We start from the raw sequence: 20681 nt of genomic DNA on the forward strand, positions 1-20681 counted from the left end.
TGCGCAAGCATGAAGCCCGCCACGGTAAAATCGTGATGCTGCCATCCCGCAGTTTTAGGGGAGGTGGGGGTTGTGCTTCACAGACATCTCCCACATCTGCATTTGCCCGGAGACTTAAAAACAGCGGAGCAGAGGACTACTCATCCCCGAGGACCAACGAAGCACCGTCGCCCTGACTAGCCCTACGATCCCAAGGAAGCATCAGTGCTGCTGCCTGCAGCGACTGCCGAGTCATAAGGAAACGCAAACAGTTCGAACGAACTTCCGTCCTTCACTGGGCCCCTGACTTCAGCTAAAGCACACCGTAGCAATCTCCCAATAGAGGAACACAAGGAGATGCATTGGGATACACGCTATCTCAGCAATCACTCTCATTAAAAAAAAAATAAATAAAAAAATTGTATTTTATGTTTTAAAAAGTTTAACTGACCTTTCTGGTCACCAACTTTCTTTGTGGTTCACTAAAAGGATCGCTCTCCAAGAACAAAAAGGAAATCTCGGAGCCTTGATAGAAACTCTGGATGAAATTAAGAACTTCAAACCCCAGATTTTTGAAAAGAAAAACAGATGTCCTGTTTGTTGAGTATAAATAACTCCGTCCGTGGAAAACTTCTTTTTCTTTTTTCTTTTACGCTGCATTAAATTTTATGTAATGCTGAGTGCATTTAAACTCTAAGAAAAAAAATTAAAGGGAGGCGGGAAGGCAGCAAAATATGTGGGTGACAAACCTCTAAATCTTCCCCCCCCCCCCCGAAAGAAACAGACAGATGGGAAACCCTTCATGTAGATGAAAGTGCTCAATGTGTTTCCTAGCAGACCTGGTCAGTGCTGCAGCCAGGGGCTCAGCAGCCGTGACAGGGGAACGGAGAAAGGGGGGCGGCGGCGGCGGCGGCAGCAGGGGCAGCCGGGACCGGGCACAGGCAGGTGGCCGGCGCTCGGCTCCGCTTGGCCTCTCGCTGCTCCGCGCACCTTGTAGCGACCCGCAGGCTGACTTACGTGAGGACGTAGTTCACACTGACGATGCAGTGAGGGCGGGAGGAGCGGCTGTTGTGCACAATGGTGGCGTAGCTCTGCACCCACACCCAGCCGCCGTGCTTGGCCAAGAAGCGGTAGTACTTGGTGGTCACTTGCCCTTTCACCAGCACTGCGGGGACACAGAAGGAAGAGCCTCAGCTCCTCTGTTTCCATCGGCCCTGGGAAGGGGGTACAGACACACCCCAGCCCCAGACCCTCCTGGGAGATCAGACGGGGTGGGAATCCCCTTAGCATCACATAAGGAAGCTGCGTGGACCGACCTCCCCATGAGCAACAGTGGTGAAGACCCCCCGGGCAGGGCTGATCTCGTTCCCTGTAGGCCGGGCCAGTCGTGATCAGAGGCTGTTCGGGGAGACTGATGGGGCATTGTGAGCACACCGAGGGGGGGGTGAGGGGGTGGTGTGTTAGTGAATGCTCTCCGCCACCCCCAACACAGACATCTCATCATCGAGATTTAATTCTATAAATCTGGCTTTGGGTTTTATCTCTTCTCGTTCCTTTCTCTGCAAGGAAACTTACCAGAAATTAATACCTTCTTATTCATCTATCCATGTATTAATGTCATCATTATATCAAAATATAATAAAGAACAGCTCTCCGAATCGGTCTCACTATAGCAGTCAAAATTAGATGCGCAGATAAGATTTGTGAGATTTGATGGAAGTGGAACAAAAGTATTTGAATTTCACTGGCATGGCTTTTTGGAGCAAGAAAAAAAAACGGGTTTTCCCAACAGGAATTTGAAGTGAGCAGAGAGCCTAAGGTTTGTGCAGTGGACTTGTCCTACAACCGGGAGCTGAGGAGGGAAAAACAGCCTTTCATTGCCGACCCCCTTCATCTCCCTCCTGCTTCCAGCTCAGTGCTCAGTCTCTAACGACTTGTTTCATTAAAACCTGTTGTAGATTTTGCTTATCCTCCCCTTCAGTAAGCTGGCTTTCCCCGTTCCGACCTAGAGGTAAACCCTAGCATGCCCGAAGTCCATCTGCAGAGGGAGAGGGTGAGGGGCAGATCGTCTACAAGATCATCATCTCCTTACACAAGTGATGGGCGCAGCGCAGGTGGAAGGTGTCACAGCCATGGACGTGGTGGTAAAGGGTCTTCTCTATCAAGTCCTGGGGCTCGTAACCCGTTAGCTCAGCTACCCTGCAAGAGACACAGGCAGCACATAACACCAAAGAGTGAATGATGATAGCAGTGGGTGAGAGGAAATGAGAGGAGGCCTGGGGGAGAGGAAGGGAGGGGATAGGGGAATGGACTTGGAAATAACCCCAGCTCTACCTGGAATCTAAGAATATGAGCTTCATGTCTAGGCTGGCCCGAAACATGAACATATTGCTATGGAGCTTGATCTCCGTCACGGCGCTGGGCGGCAGCGAGTGGCCCACGGCAACCAAGCCAACGTTTTGGTAGCAGCCGTCGAAGGGGGACATGTCCAGGCTGTACTGGCGGATCTTCAGGTACCCACTGCAGTGAATGACCTGCCGGAGACATAGGAAGGCTCAGGAGCTGCCTGGCAGGGCAGGAGGGGCTGTGACAGGAGTCCGCCGTCGCCCATTCCCACCTCCCCCTCCTCGGGGGGGACCCGGACGGATCCCCCCGTCACCCCGGCTGTAGCCGGTGCCGCCGCCGGGTGTCCTGGAGTCACTGCCCCTGCCACCCCTCCAGCAAAGTGGCACTGTCTACGAGCTTGCTTCTGTTCTGTTTCTGTTGGGATTGGGGTTTTTTCCATACGAGATTTCAGCACTTATCTAAGGCCCATTAAAGTCAATGAGTTGGGGTTTTTTTCTTTATTTTCCACTGACTTAAGTGGTTTTTGGACCACCTCCTAACTGCGCTTTTGTTGTTATTCTAAAAAGGAAAGACGTGGAAGTGCCAAGCCAGTTACAACTTTGTAATGAAGAGTGTATGCGTGTGAGAGAAAGAGTTTACATGTGTGCTTATGTCACATGTGCAAGATATGTTTATTATATAGATCGAGCAGACGTGATCCTTAGCCAGGATGTATCTTTGGACGTAGATTTAGGTATCTCTCCTAAATGTATCTTTGCAGATGACTGCTGTGTATTTCTACCCTTACTCCTCTATTATTAGAATGTTTCTTCCCGGAATAAGCTCAACAGATGTTCTTGTTCTGCGGCACGACACAGGACAGCATCTCCGTGGTCTCTAGGTACCACTCTTCAACACCATGCAGCTGACACGACAGAAGGGAGAAGGTGGGAGAGCAGGGGCTGTCCTCGCCCAGGAGCCCTAAGCAGAACCACCGGGACAAACCCCTTAACCTGGAGAGCTGGCCCTGAAGCTGACGAGTTGCCCAGTAAAGAGATAAATTGACCCAGCACTCCCATGTTGCCACCTGGCAGCCTCCGCAGACACCTCAAGACCGTCAGTGGTTGTGCGAGGTTCAGTATAGAAAGCAAAATAAAACAGCAACAACAAAATTAAGACCCACAGGGAGCTCAGGTTTGTGGTTTGAGTTCTTTAACCTGGAACTCTCAGAGAAATTCTGGCTCTGAACCACATGAAAGAGCACCGGGCTGGGATAGCCCCACGGGCAGAGGGCTCGCCCCACGCCTGTCCCTGTTTCCACCGACCTCCCCAAGTGCTCGGCGCTGCGGGAGCAGGGGCCAGGAAGGCCTGGGGGGAAGCTCCTGGCCGTGGACACGAACCTTGTAGCCCCCGCAGGTCAATCCCGCGTTCCTCTTGGCCAGGACGCACTTCATCCTCAGGAAAAAGGACCTCTCGATCTCGTACTCTGGGAGGGGGGGGAAGGCAGAGGCGGGGTGAGGCGCGGGTTCTTCCGCGGCCGCGCAGGCCACGCGGAGCGGAGGGCTGTTTACTTTACCCTGCACAAAGTGCGAGTGGTAAGGCTGGTGGGCCGTGAGCACCGCCGTCATCTCGTCGTGGTCGGCAGGGTGGATGTACTCATAAATGCTATTGCCGGTCAGCTCTACCTGTGAGAGAGGAGGAGGAGAGAAAGCCGTTCATTGCCGGCACCGACCATGCTTCCCGCATGCACCTCCCCTGGCAGCAGGGAATGGAGGCAAACGACAGGCAGGTACGGGGTCTAGTGTCGTCCCCCCCGCCGCGTACCTGCGACAAGCCCAGGTGCACAGAGGCGGTCTCCGAGATGTACATGATCTTGCCATCCGGAGCCACGACAAATATAAAACCGTCCAACGTCTGCAGAACAGGGTTGAGGGATTGGAAGTATAAATATATCAACAGATTGACCCACCCACGAAGACAGAAAAATCCATTAAGTACCTTTCCCTCTGATTTGTTTTAGCAAATAAGCATCTCTTTTCAGGCTGTGATGATTCAGAACGTCGAGAGGAAATGGGCAAGTCCTGGCCAGGTATCTCTCTAAAACTCCGGGAGTCCTGAGACACAACCCACTTCTCAGAGAGGTCGAGCTCAAAAGTAATGCAGAGTGCCTGGGAAACATCTAAGAACAGGTCCCAGCTACACGATAATTGATATGTCAGTCCCAGAAATCCTGAATACTTCTATCCCATTTCAAATGTCACTGAGGGTTTAGCGCTTGGGTGTTTGCTAAGGAAACTTTAAGAGAGCGAGGAGGATACAAAATTCTTCACGGTGTAAATAAGGGAAGAGACAGTGTATCAGGCACGTTTCAGAGGCTATAGATGGGTCACGGGGGTGTGCCGAGGGCAGAATAGGACCCCAAAAGGCCACACAACCCTGCCAAAAATGCGTGGTGATGATCACTTCTAATATTTCTTAGTACATCAGATGGCAGCAAGTTTTCAGATGTATCCTACCTGATTTGTGCGTATGCTCATTTCTGTGCCGGCTGAGCCCTTCTGTCCAGGTCAGCCTCCCCCAGCCTGTCTCTAGAGCCTTTCCCTGTCTCTACACCACCTTGTCCGCGCATTGTCAGGACTTGTCACCTTGTTAATCATGTGGGGAAAATTCATCATGCTCCTGTATCCTGGCACACCTGGACACTCTGGGAATCCCCCACTACAGACACTGTGTGGGACGCTGCTGGGGCAAAGGACCCGGAGGAACCAAACCACAGCCCAATTGAAAGAAAGGCACGACATTCAGATTGTCCCCCTCCTGTGTCGTCCCCCTTTCCCCTCCCCCTTCTATTAAACCTGAACAGTTAAAAATTAGTCAAGGTGGCAATTAAAACTCAGAAGAGGGAATGATTTCTTTAACCATTAATACCGCATGGCTGTCGTTTCCAGACCAGTACCTGCAAAAGATGGGATCCCAGTTCCCGTCCAACATTATCAAGTGGGCTGGTTCGGCTGGAGTGGCCCCAGGCTTCTCCAAGTCCTGTTTATTTAAGACACAAGCACAAAAAAGGTAAGGTAAGGAAATTAAAAATTGCCTACTGTTTGCCAGCTAGAGAGGAACTTCCCTCCCCCCAAATTTTTGCTTGTATTCCCTCCAAAACATGCACACATGTAATCTTTGGAAAACTAGGTATCATTCTGTTGCACAGAGAAGTCTCTTGTGTGGTTTTGTGTTTTGTTTTGTTTGTTTTGTTTTGTTTTGTTTGTTTGTTTGTTTTTTGTTTTGGTTTGGTTTGGTTTTTTTGTTTGTTTTGTTTTTTTAAGACCTAACTCTCGTGAGAGAAAAATACCAAAATGTCTATTTTGAGTTAAGGGTGAAGTTCTTTCCTGAGACCTTAGTGGAACAACGTGCCAGATAAAAGGGCTTTTACTGCAGCCTTCGGCTGCTTGGAACCGGCTCCCTGCACTTCAGGGGAAGAGCTTTCCTCCTGGACAACACTGAGGACTATTTAAAATTAAAGAGAGCTGTGCGGGGAGAAGACGTTCGAGACAAGGATGCTGTTAATGTAGCACGACGGTGTCTGGAAAGAGAAAGCTCTCGATGGCGGGCAGGGCAGCCATGAGACCGGTCCTACGGCACCCGGGGAGACCGCAGGGGGAGGAATCACTGGAGCAGGCAGAGCTCAGCCGCAACCTGTCCGGTAATTACCCAGCAGGTTATGGACCGGGCGGGCTAAGGATGGGCTGAGACCCCCTGCTCGCCAGACATCACTTTCCAGTTTGGTTTGTGACCTGCCTCTTTCTCTCTTCGGGGCCACTGTCCTCTCACCTGGAAGATTTGTAATTACGTATTTGGGGAGGGAGAAAGTCAACTCATTCAGCTCTCCCCAAGCCCTGTGTTAAAACACTTTTGAGTCATCCTTACTCAAGCCCACGAAAAGCAAACTATCTGCCGCTGAGCCGAGAGTAGTTTCACGGCTGCTGTAAGGCACTTCGCGGACGCCCATGCAAAGTCATTGTCCTCCTGCCCCACGAAGCCGAGACTCCAGGATTCGCCTTCCTCCCTCCATCCCTCTACCCGCTGCGCTGGTCTCTCTGCAGGGAAGGATGATTTTCCTTCAAACAGCCCCCTCCAGAAATAAATCTCTCCGGACTCGTCTAATGTTTCAGACGCCCCTCATTTTCTCTTATGCAAAGTAGGGAGGAATAAAAGCCAGATGGAAATGACTCCACCGGAGTAAAACTACTTATGGGGGATGCGTTTTCACAATGCTATCGCTGAAATAGTTCAAACGATGCAGTTAAAACCTTTCACGCTTATGCCATGAATTAAGGTTCAGCCTGACAAACAGAAACACTAAACTAAAGTAAAAAAAAAGAGGGAAAAACATACAAATCCTGATTGATGGCTGGGGTGGCGATCGCCCGGGGGAGGCGAGAGCCCAGCCAGCTTCTCCCTCCTGCTGGGCGGCCTCGGGGAAGGCAAGACTCCGTTTTCCAGCTATTTCGAGGCAAACAGGCAAGGTAGCGAGAGCAGGCAGCCACGGGCATCCCTCACTATTGACCGGCTTCACCTCAGTGTTTGCCGACTTCAACAAAGCTAACGATTTCCCCGGTTCTGTCGGAGCAGGGCAGCCCTCCCCACCACAAGAGCCATGCGCCCCTCTCCTCTCGCTTTTCCTTCTCTTCTTCTCCTTTTCTTGTCCACCTCTTCCCACTCCAACTTGTCTCTTCACCGCTTCTACACTCCCCTCCTTCCTCCTTAACTTCACAGCCCTACAAAGGTAGGGTCACCTCTTCGGCCTGGGCCCCATCCCGCAACACCAGCGTGTACCAGGGTGTCAGCCAAAACCAGGCTCCTTCCCAGTCATTCCTTCATTCCAATCAACAGGGACCCAGCGACTTCTTTCCTGTGTTCCCGGGCTTTACTCCTCCCTGCACCTTCCGGCGCTGGCGGAGCTGCGGATGCATTTGGGGGGGGGGGTGGTATCCGCTGGCACCTCTACCTTCCCATTCCCAGGAGTGTCAGAAATCAGCAAGAAACTGGCAAATCTTGCACAGCTTTCAGGGAAGGAGAGAAAACCCCACTGTGTATTTGGGGCCAGGTCGGCCTGCTAGAGCAGAAGTGGCCGAGGCTCTTTGCCACCTTCCCCCACTTGGATGGAGGTTTGTACGGCAGGTTTCTGTACTGGGGACTAAATCTGCGCTCCCCGCCTATGATTTAAGTTGCTTATTAATCAAAGTTTACGGCTCTAATTATTCTTCTTCTAAAAGGGAAAATAACCCGAGCCCGGTGGGTTAATGAACAGCTCCCGGGCAGCACAGGCTAACTCCCCCGCCCTGGGAAGGCGGTTCTTCACGGGACGCTGAACTCCTAGCTATGCTTCAGGTGGAAACAGGGCTGTGTCCATTAATAGCTTATAATTAAACGTTTTCGTTTGTCTACCCGAACCGGCTTTTTGAAACCCTATCACATGAGACGATTCTTCACTTTCCAGATGTTTCAGAACTTTTAAATCGGAGACTATACCTATTCCTTGCCAAGCCCAGCCTCTCCTAAATCGACGGGCTTTCTTGATGCCCTTTAAATACTGATTTTAAAGCTTGTACGAGGAAACCTCTCCATTAATATTCCCTTATAGTTTTTTCCCCCATCTATTCTCTTTAACATCCAATTTCCTTTTATTGAGAGGGCAAACTGTGATTTCTTGCACTTGACCTACCGCAGAAAATTCTGCAAATCCTTTGATTGTCTATTTAAAACAAAACAAGGAAATCAGCTCTCCCTTTTGCTTCAGGATTATGCTTGGAAACAAGATCTAAAGATTCTCTTGTAATTTGGAGAGCCAACAGCATAATAGGTTTGGAACAGAAACAAGCAGCTTTGTGAGGGGAAGGATAACTAAATCGTTTTTAGGCAAAGGATTTTCCCAGCTAAAGTGGCCGAAGAAAAAACAAAACAGAATTTATTTTGGAAGATTTCCAAGATATTCCACATTAACCTTAGCAGATAAAAATTGCTTTCTTCCCCGCGTCCCCTCCCCCACTATGGTCTGCTTTATCATATTTACATAAGTAGCCTTAGAAGGGATGTGTCTATTATGGATCTAAGGAGCTGGGTGAGCTCACATTTCATTTGGAAACAGAGGCGAAGTTTTACCGTTGCTTAGTACTTGATGCATTGTAGAACCATTTCCATTTAAATACGCCCGACCCACGGATTACCTCGATGGACTGGTTGCATGGGTTTTGTAATTTCCTGAAAATGAGATTTCGATTTATAAAACAAGAAACCAATTAGTAACCAAATGAGGCGAAGTAGATCCACTAAAATTGACCTAATCCCACAGGCACCATTTAGGCCAGTTCTTGGCGAATGAATGATGAGCAACCGCCTAGCATAAGCTTAAGGCATCATCCAGCTGTGCTATTCAAGCAGCAAAAATAAATGGATCGAGCTTTTCTTTCGGAATGGATTTGATACTCTTGACAAAATATAGATTATAGGCTCCTACCTAACAATCTCCTCGACTACAGGATTTATTTTTTTTTTTTTCCTAAGAAGGTGAAGAATTTGTGTCACAAGAAAGTGTCTACTGTCATGGATGAAAATAAGGAAAAAAAAAACACAACCAAAAACTAAAACAACGGGTGAGGGGTGGGAGGCAATTTTTAGCCAAGCTCTCGGTTAGTTTGCAAAGAGCAGTCTGTTTCCGTAACAGTGTGCGCCGAGACTGCCCGGATCCCACTCGGAGCGACCGTGCTGACTCAGCCTTTCTCTAAGCATTTCCCAATAGAAAACCACTCCTCTTTCCACATCAAAAAGCATCTCCATTGGTTTCACGGGATAGCTGCACCGGCGGGTCCATGTGAAATGCCTTCACCCCGGCAGCTTGCCCCCCAGCAGGGCTCCCTGCGCTCGGCGACGTTGACCCTCGTTGCCTGTCCTTCCCCCTCATCCTGTGATTGATGCGAGCCTTAGTGCCGGCAGCCAATGAAGGGGTTGGGTGGATATCGTCCCTACCCAGTGGCGATATTGTCGCAAGAAGCAACTCTGTCCCACAGAACGGGAAAGAAGGGATTCCTCAGTCATTCCTAATTTGATCTAAGGAAAGACAGAGGAAGGCAGGCGCAGCGAAATGATACTCCAGGAGGCCAGGGCAGCTTCTTGGCCCCGGCTGATCTCCGCGTTGCTTGTCCCTCTGTGAGCATCTGCAGCGCAGAACCCACCTCGACCCCCTCCTTTGTCTGACAATAGTAAAGGCGGGGTGGGAGGTTGTGGGGGGAGTGTGGGGTGGCCAGAAGATGCGAGCCCTTATCTACCTTGTGATTTGCCGGCTTTCGAAAGCGGCTACTGCGATTTCCCCAGCGGACTATCCGTCACGAAATCTCAGCGCAATCCGGATTCAGGGGAGTGAAAACAACGGCAGAGCGGGTGATCAGACGTCCCTGTTTGAAAATCCCGTACTGCAGAGCCCTGCCTGAGCCTCAGAACAGCTTCTCTGGGGGGCAGACTTTGAGGGACAGGGGACCATCTGGGGACTCCCCCAGGAACGTTTCCCTGAGCTCTGCCTGGCCGCACGGCCCACAGAGGCCCACGGGCAGGGGTGGTGCGGGGAACAGGCCCACGGAAGCCGTGGACTCCGGCTAGCTGCTGGTTTGGGCACAGAGCCCCGTGGGCAGAGAGTTTCCCCCCTTTTCTGTAGAGGGGAAGTAGGAGAGGCTCAAGGGGGTCTCACGGAGACAGCCCGCGAGGAAAGAAACCGGAGCAGCAGCCCAGACTTTTGCCTAAACCCGGTCCAAGAAGATCCAGGCGCTTTCTAAAACCCCCTCCCCAGGCAGCTCGCCGCCTGCCGGGGGCAGCGGCCCGGCGACGTCTCCGCTTGCTTTTGTTTCGTTGCGTTTGTTTTGCCCTTTTAACAGCCGCACTTCGCTTATTAAAGCTGAAGGAGAAGCAGCCCGGCCGCCCGCCCCTCCGGGGATGCTGACCCCGCGGAGGACGAGGGGCGCAGGACCCCGGGCACCTTCGCCCGGGGGGTTCGCCCCTTCTCCCCTACACCGGGGCGGCCGGGCCCCTCTCACCTCCTGGCTCCGCACGCCTGCTTCACACAACCTGCTTGGCGAAGCTGCTCATAAAGCTTTACCCAAGACCAAGGGCATTCCACCTCGGTGTGTAGCACCCTTCACAAATCCCCACCGCCCCTCACTGCTGCCTTTGATCCCTCTCTGAGGCAGCTCCAGGGAGAAGCGGGGCACTGCCAGTTGTTTGGGGAGAGGGAAGCAGGACAGCTCGGTCCCCATCCCCGTCACGGCGGTCATCTTTGCTCTCTGCTCCTCTCTCGGGAAAATGACAAATAACAGCGCCGGGAGCTGCAGGGACGGAAGCTGGATGTCCCAGAAAAGGCAATTGGATGTCGTATCGAAGAATTAGACTGATTCGATTAACCATTTAATTAAATAGCCCACCGCCAGCCCTCCGATTTGCCATCGTCCAGCGCCCGACGGGGCTGATTTCTCAGTTAATTTAACAGTCAGTAGTTAATGATAACTCAAAAGCTCGGCCAAATGAGGCTTCTGTGAAGGAGTGGGTCGCCGTCGGAGGGTTCAGATGAAATGGAATAAGCTATGTTAAAAAAAAAATGCTGCTCATTTCCAACTGCCTGCGGATGTCATTAGCAAGGTTTTGTAAAGATTTATTATATCGGTAAATCACACGTGTTCATTTGAAGCAGAGATAAGTTAGCATCCCGCTTTCTTTAGAATAATAATAACGAGAAAGAGGAAAAGTCCTGTTGACTAAACAAACAACCCTATTGAGAGAACGGTAGTGGAAACAATGCCGAGACGGATTCAGTCTATACAGAAATACCAGCATTTTGGCAAACACGGGGCAAGGAAATAGCTCTCTGAAATGCAAACAAACGGAACCATGCCCAAATTGGAGAGGGGGGGAGGAATCGGGAAATTTTCGAGTTCCAACTACTTATTCGCTTCTGCAGAAAATGCATATTCAAATAGCCCTTATTCCGAAGAAATTGGTAAGGGAATGGATTTCACCGGTGCATTTGCTAACACTATTTATATCCAAGTTGAACGATAGCCTGCAACATTAAACGGCCATTTGTTACTAAGAAGGGAGAGGATGTTTCTGAAGAAAATAGATTTCCCCCACCCCCCCCCATCACTTTGTGTTCTTTCTAACACCTAAATATGGTTTGGGGTTGTTTGGTTTTTTGGTTGTTTTTGGGGTTTTTTTCAGCTACCATGCAGGCGGTTTAGTTCTGCACTTCACGTTTTCAGTTCACATCAAAACTGGAATTAAACAGAGAGGTAGCGTGGAGAGTAAACCGCAGCTTAAATGAGAAAAACTTCTGTAAAGAAATAAACACTGAAACCCAATGCTCAATCATTTCCCTTAGCAGTAAGAAAAACAGCATTAAATCACCTATCCACGTGGGAAACGGATTTCTGCTTTTCTCCCCCCCCCCCCCCCCCCCCCCCGCTCTTTTCCTCCTTTAAAATAGAACAAGGTTAAGGGTTTCAATATTTAAATGTTAACCATCCTTATTCGGCGAAAGTTTATGTAAACGGAGCCTCTCCTTTTGTCTAGAAAAATCAAACGCCTCTTCCCCGCTGAAAGGATCCATCCCCAAAGGATGGAGGCGGCAAACCCTCCTTTTTCCTCCCTGTTCGCCTAAGGAGAATGACACCCTTACAATATGCTTCACTAAAATAGAAAAAAAAGAAAGCCCAACCAACACAAAAAAAAATATTGAGACACTTGGGGTGTTTTGGGTTTTTTCTTTTCTTTAAAAAAAAAATAAATAAAATCTCTCCTCCATTCACTTTGGGATCCTGGCGAGGGTCAGTGAAGAATTACCCCACTAGTTACAGCGACAGGATCTCCTTTGAAGGAAAGCTCGTTAGTCTTTCGACACTCCGGAGATGTTTTCAGACATTTTTTGAGGGTATGTTACTCGCCATTAAGAGTTTAATGTTAAATTGCAATTTTAGTTTGGTTTTTTTTTAATGAACGTTAAGTCATGAATAAATTTATTAAGAAATTCTGCTTTAAAAAAATGGGGGGGGGGGGGGAAGGGACCCAAACCCCCTAAAAAACAAAAACCCACCATAATTTCCTCCTTACTTACTGTCCTCAGCAATTTAGCAGACCGTCAGCCTTTCCAAAAGCTGCCTTGCCACCCAAAACTACTGTATGTTTTCACAGGATTTCTCCTGAGACGCAAGAGTTTTAGCACTGAAATGATGAAAAGCTACCTCAGCCGCTGATCACTTCACGCCCTTGACAGTTTTAATCTGCTGGAGAACTAGTAAAGTGAAATGAGGAATAGAAAGAACGACGCGAGCGTTTTAATAGCTCATGAGAGTTACACCGCCATTTCCAGAGAGAGCTCCCTGGAAAAACGCTGCTCGGTTTATTAAGTTTATACAGTGACACTAGTTTGTGTTTAGATTTCTGGGGGTGAGACAGAAACCTCACCGTGATTCTTCTGCACGTGATTCTCCTGGCGTTTTATCCCCAGAAAACTTTCGTTTCCAAAAAGAACCCGAAATCTCCCCACCTTCTCTCAATCTAGGAACATGACTACGCCGACAACTACAGTCCGACGCTGCCGCCTCTACCCCAGTCCCCAGCCCTGGGTGGACGCGGCGGTGAGAAGCGCGCCTTTGCCTGTACGTGGTTATTTACAACCAGCCCCTGTGTAAGCACTCTCCGGGCAGATGGGAATTCGCTTTTGTACCGGGGAGAGAGGGAGTAAGTTACACTGGAATTGCAGCTCGCTCCTAAGGAGACCACGCTTCGCTGTCCCTACTCCTCCACGATCTCTTTAACTGTATAACACGGCATTTTGCCGGGCTCCCAAACCTTCTGAAACCTTCTGCTGCCCATCTCCAGCCGTTTGTCCAACTCATCGGCTCTGTCCTGACTCTCGTATTGCTTTTCTCCCCAGGGAAAAACAAGCAAACGTCTCCCCCTCTATTAAATTCATCCGACGTCCCTCTCCTGCCTTCTACTTTCATGAAGGCTTTTCTTTTCGGTGCCACTACCTGTCCTCCCTTCCCAGCAAAGCAGTGATTTATTTTCCTGGCTGGGGGGCACCGGGAGACCAGGACACGGCCCCCCCTCCGCCGCCTCTCTTCCTCGCCTTCTTCCCCCTCCCTTGCAGCCGAGAGAGCGGAAACTGCCGGTGCAAAAGCACAGCCGCACCGGGAGCCCGAGAAACCGCTCCTGCTCATTCCCGGAGCCCCTGCCTCCCCCCGAGGTCCCGGGTAAAACAATTGTCCTAGTGCCCTGCATGGGCAGAAACCGACGAGAGCCAGAAAACCCGCGGGGCCGCGGCGTGCTCTCCGCCTCCTACAGAAGAACGCGGAAGGGTGAAGGAGCCCGCGCGGGGCCGCGGAGAACCCGCCCAGCCCCGCGCCACTCCGCGTTCCAGCTCTCGGACCTTTGTGCCCCACCCCCTGCATAGGGATGCGCGGCTCCGAGGGGACAAGTGAGGACGCGGCTGCGGTCCCGCGTCGATCTGCCGCCTGCCAGCCAGGAGCAGGGCCTGCCGCCGCGTTGCGAGCCCTTCCATGCCTGCTCGCTGCCTTTCTTTTGATTTTGCCTTTTTGAGTTTGCCTTTGACGAGGCTGCAAGGGCTCCGCCATCCCCTCTGTCTCCGCTCTCAACATCTGCTGCAGCCGGGAGCGGCGCCGACCCCGGCGCACTTGGCTACAGGGTTCCCCAGGGCATTCAAACATCCTGCGCTGCCACCGAGGGACGGGGAGCAGCTATTCTGCTCTTCCCCTGATTACTCACAGCCTACAAGCAACACCATATGCTTCTTCTGATCAAACAACCCGCTACATAGGCACCAGTAATTGACGAGACCTGCTCGAAAATCACGCAGAAAGGTAGCCTACTGAGACCGCCGGAGCTGACAAATCACTGCTAATGATCCTTTTAGGAACAGCACGGGCATCAGAGCTTGCAATAGCTTTATTTTTATAAAGTATGCGCTGACAGTATAAAGGACAACTCGGTCTCCTTTGAAGCCGAGGGCTGTCCCGCATAATGACCCTCACGTGGTAGCAGATCACATAGGAAAGTAGCTTGACAGAGGCTTTATCACTATTTTTTAAAGTTTTCATTGTCCCCTTCTTTGGTTCTCAGTCACTAGTTTGAAGAAACTATTGCAAGATGCCCTCGATTGGAAATCACTGCTGTGGACTTAAGGTGTAAACTTTCATATCTAACGATGTATGGGGCGGGAACCTCTCCCAGCCGAATCATTGCCCCATTAAAAATGCCTACATTTTAAAAAGTAGAATTAGGACCCGTAGCCCAAAGACTTATTCAGGTTAAAACTACTACCAAAGCCCAACAAACACCACCATCGTTGCTTCCCCCAATCCTTACCGTACACAAAAACCAAACCACATACCCAGTCCTGATTTATAAAACTTTGTAGACGTACAGACCGACTGACTCGAGTTACAACTACGGAAAACAGGGGGCATGTGTATATTACGTTGTTTCTTACGTATACACACTTAACAACAAAAAATACAACACATTTTGGTATTAGGTCTGGGAAAAAAGCTCTTAATTTTTCTTTCACGCAGACTCACTGTTGAGTTATCTAAATGAAAGATTGGTGAAGTACCTCTGATTCATTCCCCTCCCCACTTCTCCGTCTTTTAAAAGCAATAGAGCGAGAACACAGGAGAACTTTATTCTGACTCTCTCAACTTTCTGTGCTGTTTCTTTCCTTAGCAGCCGATCTAGAAGACCCAAGACAGTCGCTTTAGAATCCTAATTCTACTTAAAAGCAAGACATAGTTTAGGACGGCGAAATCTGCTTTTGCTGGACAAGCGGGACATCGCCGCGGCCGTGAAAGCCAATGGGAAATTTGCTATTTGCTGCTGCCCGACTGTCGATGAGAATCCGGCCCAGACTCAGGAGCTGGGCTGGCAGCTTGTGCGTGTGTGTGGGGAATATATCTAAATCCAAAACGGCTGTTAATCGACCTCAGAAATTTTTAACGCCCTCAAACTGCCCTGTGTTCCTCAGAGCGAGACACATCACATTCACGATGCGAATCGGTGTGACTGGCTTATTTATTTATGCTTTGTATGTGTGTGTGAGCACGGCTGTACCTGTAAACCGCACCTTTGCTCCACAATTGAACTAAGGCTTTACGACTTTGCATAGACTTATGTAAATATTTACCCATATATTAACTCCCCCCCTACAGTATGACTATATATAGGGGGGAATCGCCCCCTCTTCTGCCATGCACGTGCTCTGAGGGGGACGCACATCTTACAGGGGGACTGGGGGAAAAGAACCCCCCTGTTTCTTTAGCTCAACAGGCAGCAGAGCGCAGGCCCTTCAAGTGTTGACCAAAGCATCCTCAGTCCTCAACCAAACCTGCCATAAGAACTGAAGGGAAAGTATTTACGACAGAGAAAAGTGACAGCGGAGAGCACCCTGCCTCCAAGCACAACACTCCATGCCATTTACTTTTTTGTTTGTTTGTTTGTTTTAAATAAAAGTGACAAGAGACACCTGGATCGGAATGGAAACAGAGACAAATAGATATTCCCACCTACCTTCTGGAAAAACCACCCTCATTTTTAAGTAGCTGGTGGTGAGCCTGATTATGGATGCTTTGTCCAGCTGAGAGGTGATAGCGGAGGGCAGGGGTAGTAACTTAGCCAGTTCATAAAATTCACTGTTTTCTTTCTCCCGTCTAGTCCGGGCAGCATTTTTTGACTTCTCTTTCATCGTGTTTTTCTCCCCCCTTCCTTCCTACAATTTAAGCTCCTGAGATTCATCCAAAGGTGGAAGGGAAACTCAGCTGCAATTCATCTCTCCGGAGCATCAGGTTCTGAGCGCGGCCATTGCTCTGGGAAACTGCTTGGTTGCGTAAAATGCAAACAAGTATTGAAGACCAGAGAGGTGTTCTTAAAACGAAAAAAATATAATATTCTCTGGAAAGCAGAGTCAATCGGATAAGAAAGGTATTTATCCAATGCAGTTCAGAGACTCCAAGCAACTGCAGGGGAAAAAAAAGCTAGAAGCTTGAGGCACCAGGCAGCAACCAAACGAGGTTTTTCTGGCCCTTTTTCCTACTCATGGCAGGCAGCATAGCTCCTCGGAAGAGACTCATCATAATCCCATTTCTTCCCGTGGTCCGCTGTCAATCCGAGGCCCGAAACGGCGGGCCGGGGGCAGCCTCCCGGGAGCCTCTGTGAAGACAACAGCAGTCCTCGGGTGAGAGAGCCGGCGCGCAACGCCTCAGCGGGACCGCGAGAAATAATCAAGAACGGGCCTCCGGCGGGTGTAGTATTTTCTCCCACCAGAGGGGAAAGAAAAGAAAAAGAAGAAGAAGAAAAAAAAGGGGATATTTTCCTGCCACCCAGCGCGCCCGCGGAGGAGCCTGTCCCGTGCTCCCCTCCCACAGCCTTCTCACTCCCTGGCCCAGGTGTGCACTTCGTGGCCAGAAGGAAGTCACGGCAGAAAACAGCCCCCAGCTCACAGTTACCGGCCGGTTTCGGTGCTGGCGGGGCCGCGCCAGCCCCTCCGCTCTCCTCCGGGCTGGCACCACTGCCGCGGCCAAATCTCCCCTGCTGCCATTCCCCACGTATTTTTCCCTTCTTTTTTGTTTTCTCCTTTTCTTTTCTGTCTTAAATTTTCGCCTCGTCTCGGTTGCCCTCCTCATGTCCCGGGTTGGGGGGGAGGGTGTCTTACCCCAGCTGCACCCCAGCCAGGGGACACACGTTCTGCCGAGCCCCGTCCAGAGCCGGAATCCACCCGAACATCACATTTTCCCAACCAAATCATGATTTTTTTTTTTTTTCCTTCTTTTTGCACCGGGGGATAGCGACCCCCAGCCCAGACCCACACGTCTCTGCGGCTCCTTGCCGAAGCTGACGGCTTGTGGTGGGCTGGCTGTGATCTTCTTTGTACCTACCTTGAGTCCCTGAGCCCGGCAGCCTGCAGAGAGCTCTCCCAGGGTGAGGAGCCCAATTCTTTAATTGGCTCATTAATGGCACGGGGAAAAAAGTTTGCGCCTGTCACTGCTCCTCACACCGATGGGTAGACAGACATTGCCGCCTCCCCAGCCCCTTTATCGTCTCCCATGCTATCCCTCTCACATAACGGGGGGGGGGGTGGGGGTGGGGGGGTGGATAGGGTGGAGTGGGGTGGGGGGGCGAGGTTGGTATTAATGAAGAATCCCTAATTTGCGGCTGAGAAATGCCTAATAACTTCTTGATGGCTAAAAGCCTTTTAACACAACTTCAATTCTCTCCCAGCCCCCCCCCCCCCTCACCCCCCCCCATCCCGGGTCGGGCCCACTCACGGACCCACCTCGCTTCCCATTGGCGAACACCACCCCGCGCCCGCCCTCCTACTGGTGGAGGGGGCTATGACGTCACCGAGTCCCGGGCACACCTCCCCCTCTCTCTCCGCGTCCGCCCTCTGACCTGGCGGCTCCGCGGGAAGGGGGAACGGTGGGCTCAGCGCGGGGACGCGCACGGAGGGACCCTCCACCCGTGCTGCGTACACCACCTCCGCCCCCCCCCCCTTCCCCCGCTCTATTGGGGTTTAGGGGTTTTCGGGTGTTAGGTGGGGGGGAGGCGGGGTTGGCTATGGTGATCCGGGAGCCGCTCCGTTCTCCCCTCTGGGCACCGGAGAGGAGCGGCCAAGGTTCGTCGAGACTGTGGGTTGTGAGGATGGGCAATTCCCCACCCCAAAATCTTGTTTGGGAGAAATAAGGTGCAGCCAGATTCCCTGTATGTCTCCCCTCCCACCACCTTTTAACGGGGTACGGTTCATTGTATGGCACAAAGTGAACCGACTGGTGGCGGAGCAGGAGGAGGAGGATTGAGAAAGGTTTGTCTTGACAAACGCTGGAAAAACAAAAACATTAACAAATTATCCCGCAAACAGACCAAAGAAAGAGCTAAAAACCCCCACTCAACCCAATCCTACCTCAGGAGATACAGGCACTTTAAAACTGTCCTCAAAATGGATGTGGAGCGAGGGGATTTCTTTCTTTCCCAGGGAGCAGGACTATCCTTCATCTCTCTAGTCCCTGGAAAAGAAGAATCCCCAAACCCACAAAAAAAAATCCATACGCGGCTCCTAAAACTGCTGGGTCTAAGAAGAGTAGATAGAGCAGAAAGTGAGCGCCTAGGGCAGGGAGAGGAGAAGAAGGGCTGAGAGACTTTCCTAAAACCATAAGGGACGCTCTAAAGCCTGAACTAATTGCCAAACCAGCCGATGCGAGATTTCGGCTAAAACAATTTAAAATGACATTGCATTGGCAAGGCAACCGTTGGAATATTTCGAGGAAGAAGAAACGGTCTCGGTTTTCGAAAGATCAAAAACGTCAACAAACCTCCCAGCCTTTGAAGCACCCCCCCATCCTTCTCACCCCACGGAGGGGCTGCAGCTCCAGGCTTCAAGTGCCGACCGCCTGTTCGCTGCTTATCACCTTAAATCTCCCTTCGGTTAAAAGCTTTCCCTGTGTTCATTTGGGTAAATAGAGGGAGGACGGGAGGAGAAGCATTCAACAACTCCTCTGGGTGTCCGGGCGTTTGTCTATAAGCAGCAGAGAAATGTATCCACGTCGTCTCTTATGTTCATTTGATTGTCTTGTTTACCGAAGCGACCCGTTGTTACACAAACACGCACGCAAGTCACTTAGTGAAGGTATGGATTTAAAAGAAAAAGAAAGAAAATAAAGGAAAATAAAACCCTCCCAACCCCAGTCATGTTGCGAGGCTGCTATGGGGAAAGTGCTACTCAATATTCCAAAATCTATTCTGGGCATTGCTCCAATCAGGTGTAAAGCGGGTTTTGGGGGAGAAGAAAAAACTCCATCTTTCTTCTGGTTTTCATTTGAAGTAATCCTCTCGCTAAAAGGCACTGACGTCTCTTGGAGGGTATTTAGACATATGGGCAACAACTGGACTAACATTGTCAGGTAGCTCACGAGTTATTTGTCAACATGAGCCGCAGAGAATGTCCTTTATAACACCCTTGGTTTGGGAAAAAATAAACTAGTAGGATGCACTTCTGCTAATTTATACCAGGGACCATGAGCATCCACCTTACCTGGCCCTTGCGGCCCCAGCGAGGAGAGCAGCTCACCGAGAAGCCGCTTTCCCAGGACGTGATATCTTCCCCACAGCACAGCCCGGTGGGTGTCAGCGGCCGCCCCGCGCTCCCCCGTGGCCGGAGCCCTGTGACTGGAGCTCCGGTGTGGATTTTTAATGTACAGATGCTACGGCAGGTACAGTACACGATGTATGCGAAAGGAAAAAGTTCAACTTTCGAGGGTACACTGCCGCGTTGGAGAGCTAAAGGCGCGGGGCAGCGCTGGCGACGCTTCCCAGCAGCCTGCGAGAGGCAGATCCCGAAGGAGATTTGGCCGTTTCAGAGGCGTTAGATTTGGTTTCTTTCGTCAAAACACGCGACATCTGACAGCGAAGATGAGAGCTAGCACTGGCCTGTTCTAGCTACGCAGAGCAAGGCAGCCCACAGAAGACAAACTGCTGGTCTTCTTAGCGTCCAACAGCCCCATGTAACCCGCGGCGGGCTCCGCGGGGCGCCCGGTGGAGCCCGTCGGTCCTAGAGGGAAGGACAGGATGCCGCTCTATAAAGTGGATGCACCACCGTACCGCGGTTACTCCAAGGAGTAACGCCGCCGTCGGAGCGGACACCTGCGGGCTGGGGGTCCAGCCCCGGGGGACACCGGGGGAGCACCGCGGCTCCCCGCCCCCTGTGTGTCCCTGTCGTCGTCACCCCGAGAAGCAGGGACCAGAGATGCCGAGCGGGGGGCAGCGGTGTCCTGCCGGTGCCCCGCTGTCGGCAAGTGGAGCCGGACACCACGGGAGAGTGGGGGGGGGGGGGGAGGCGAGAGAGACCCTCTGGCCACCTGAAGCGCAGGGATCACTGCGCTCAGTCCAGGTGCATTCATTCTCGGGCAAGAATACTCTGGAAAAGAGATAATATTAGTAAACTGAGCAGGTAAGCAGCACTATGTGACTTAAACAGACGCATACTAAACCGGGATATCTCAAGAAAGGCTGCGTGAAAACAAAGCGTTTCAGGCAGGTTTCCAACGAGACGTATAGAAAACTTGGTTTAGCCAGGCACAATATGCAGACTATATTGAGGCTTGCGTGAATGTGTGAGTGTGTGCGGGGTGGGGGGGTAGAGGAGGGAGCTGTACAAATCAAAGCAGAGGAAAAAAAAACCCCACAAAAAACACCCTGCTGGGTCATTTCCCTATAGGACAAGTCTGATCCAGCTTCTGCTCCTGCACATTCTGGCGTACTCTGATATACTTATGAAT

At 51.0% G+C, this 20681-nt stretch overlaps 1 protein-coding gene across 5 annotated transcripts in view; it reads right to left on the reverse strand.

Annotated features, from left to right (window-relative positions):
• Positions 1 to 17581, reverse strand: part of SIM1 (SIM bHLH transcription factor 1) — a 49818-nt gene extending 32237 nt beyond the window's left edge. Inside the window, exons 1-9 of one of the 5 annotated variants that reach the window (XM_057410854.1) lie at positions 17289 to 17581; positions 15925 to 16563; positions 5261 to 5343; positions 4129 to 4218; positions 3881 to 3989; positions 3705 to 3790; positions 2314 to 2513; positions 2072 to 2178; positions 997 to 1144 (exon numbers count right to left, since the gene is read on the reverse strand). In XM_057410854.1, the coding sequence (XP_057266837.1) occupies positions 997 to 1144; positions 2072 to 2178; positions 2314 to 2513; positions 3705 to 3790; positions 3881 to 3989; positions 4129 to 4218; positions 5261 to 5343; positions 15925 to 16099 (998 nt within the window). In that variant the 5' untranslated portion in view covers positions 16100 to 16563; positions 17289 to 17581. Of the gene's footprint in view, positions 1 to 996; positions 1145 to 2071; positions 2179 to 2313; positions 2514 to 3704; positions 3791 to 3880; positions 3990 to 4128; positions 4219 to 4302; positions 4648 to 4820; positions 5016 to 5260; positions 5344 to 5697; positions 5784 to 15924; positions 16909 to 17288 lie in introns of those variants that run through there. The other 4 variants (XM_057410855.1, XM_057410857.1, XM_057410856.1 and 1 more) reach the window with 4 other exon arrangements.
• Positions 17582 to 20681: the final 3100 nt, after the last annotated feature.

This window comes from Pezoporus wallicus, unplaced genomic scaffold, assembly GCF_028554395.1.
Source record: "Pezoporus wallicus isolate ANWC-B61680 ecotype Strahan unplaced genomic scaffold, APGP_CSIRO_Pwel_v1 contig_747, whole genome shotgun sequence".
NCBI lineage: Eukaryota > Metazoa > Chordata > Aves > Psittaciformes > Psittacidae > Pezoporus > Pezoporus wallicus.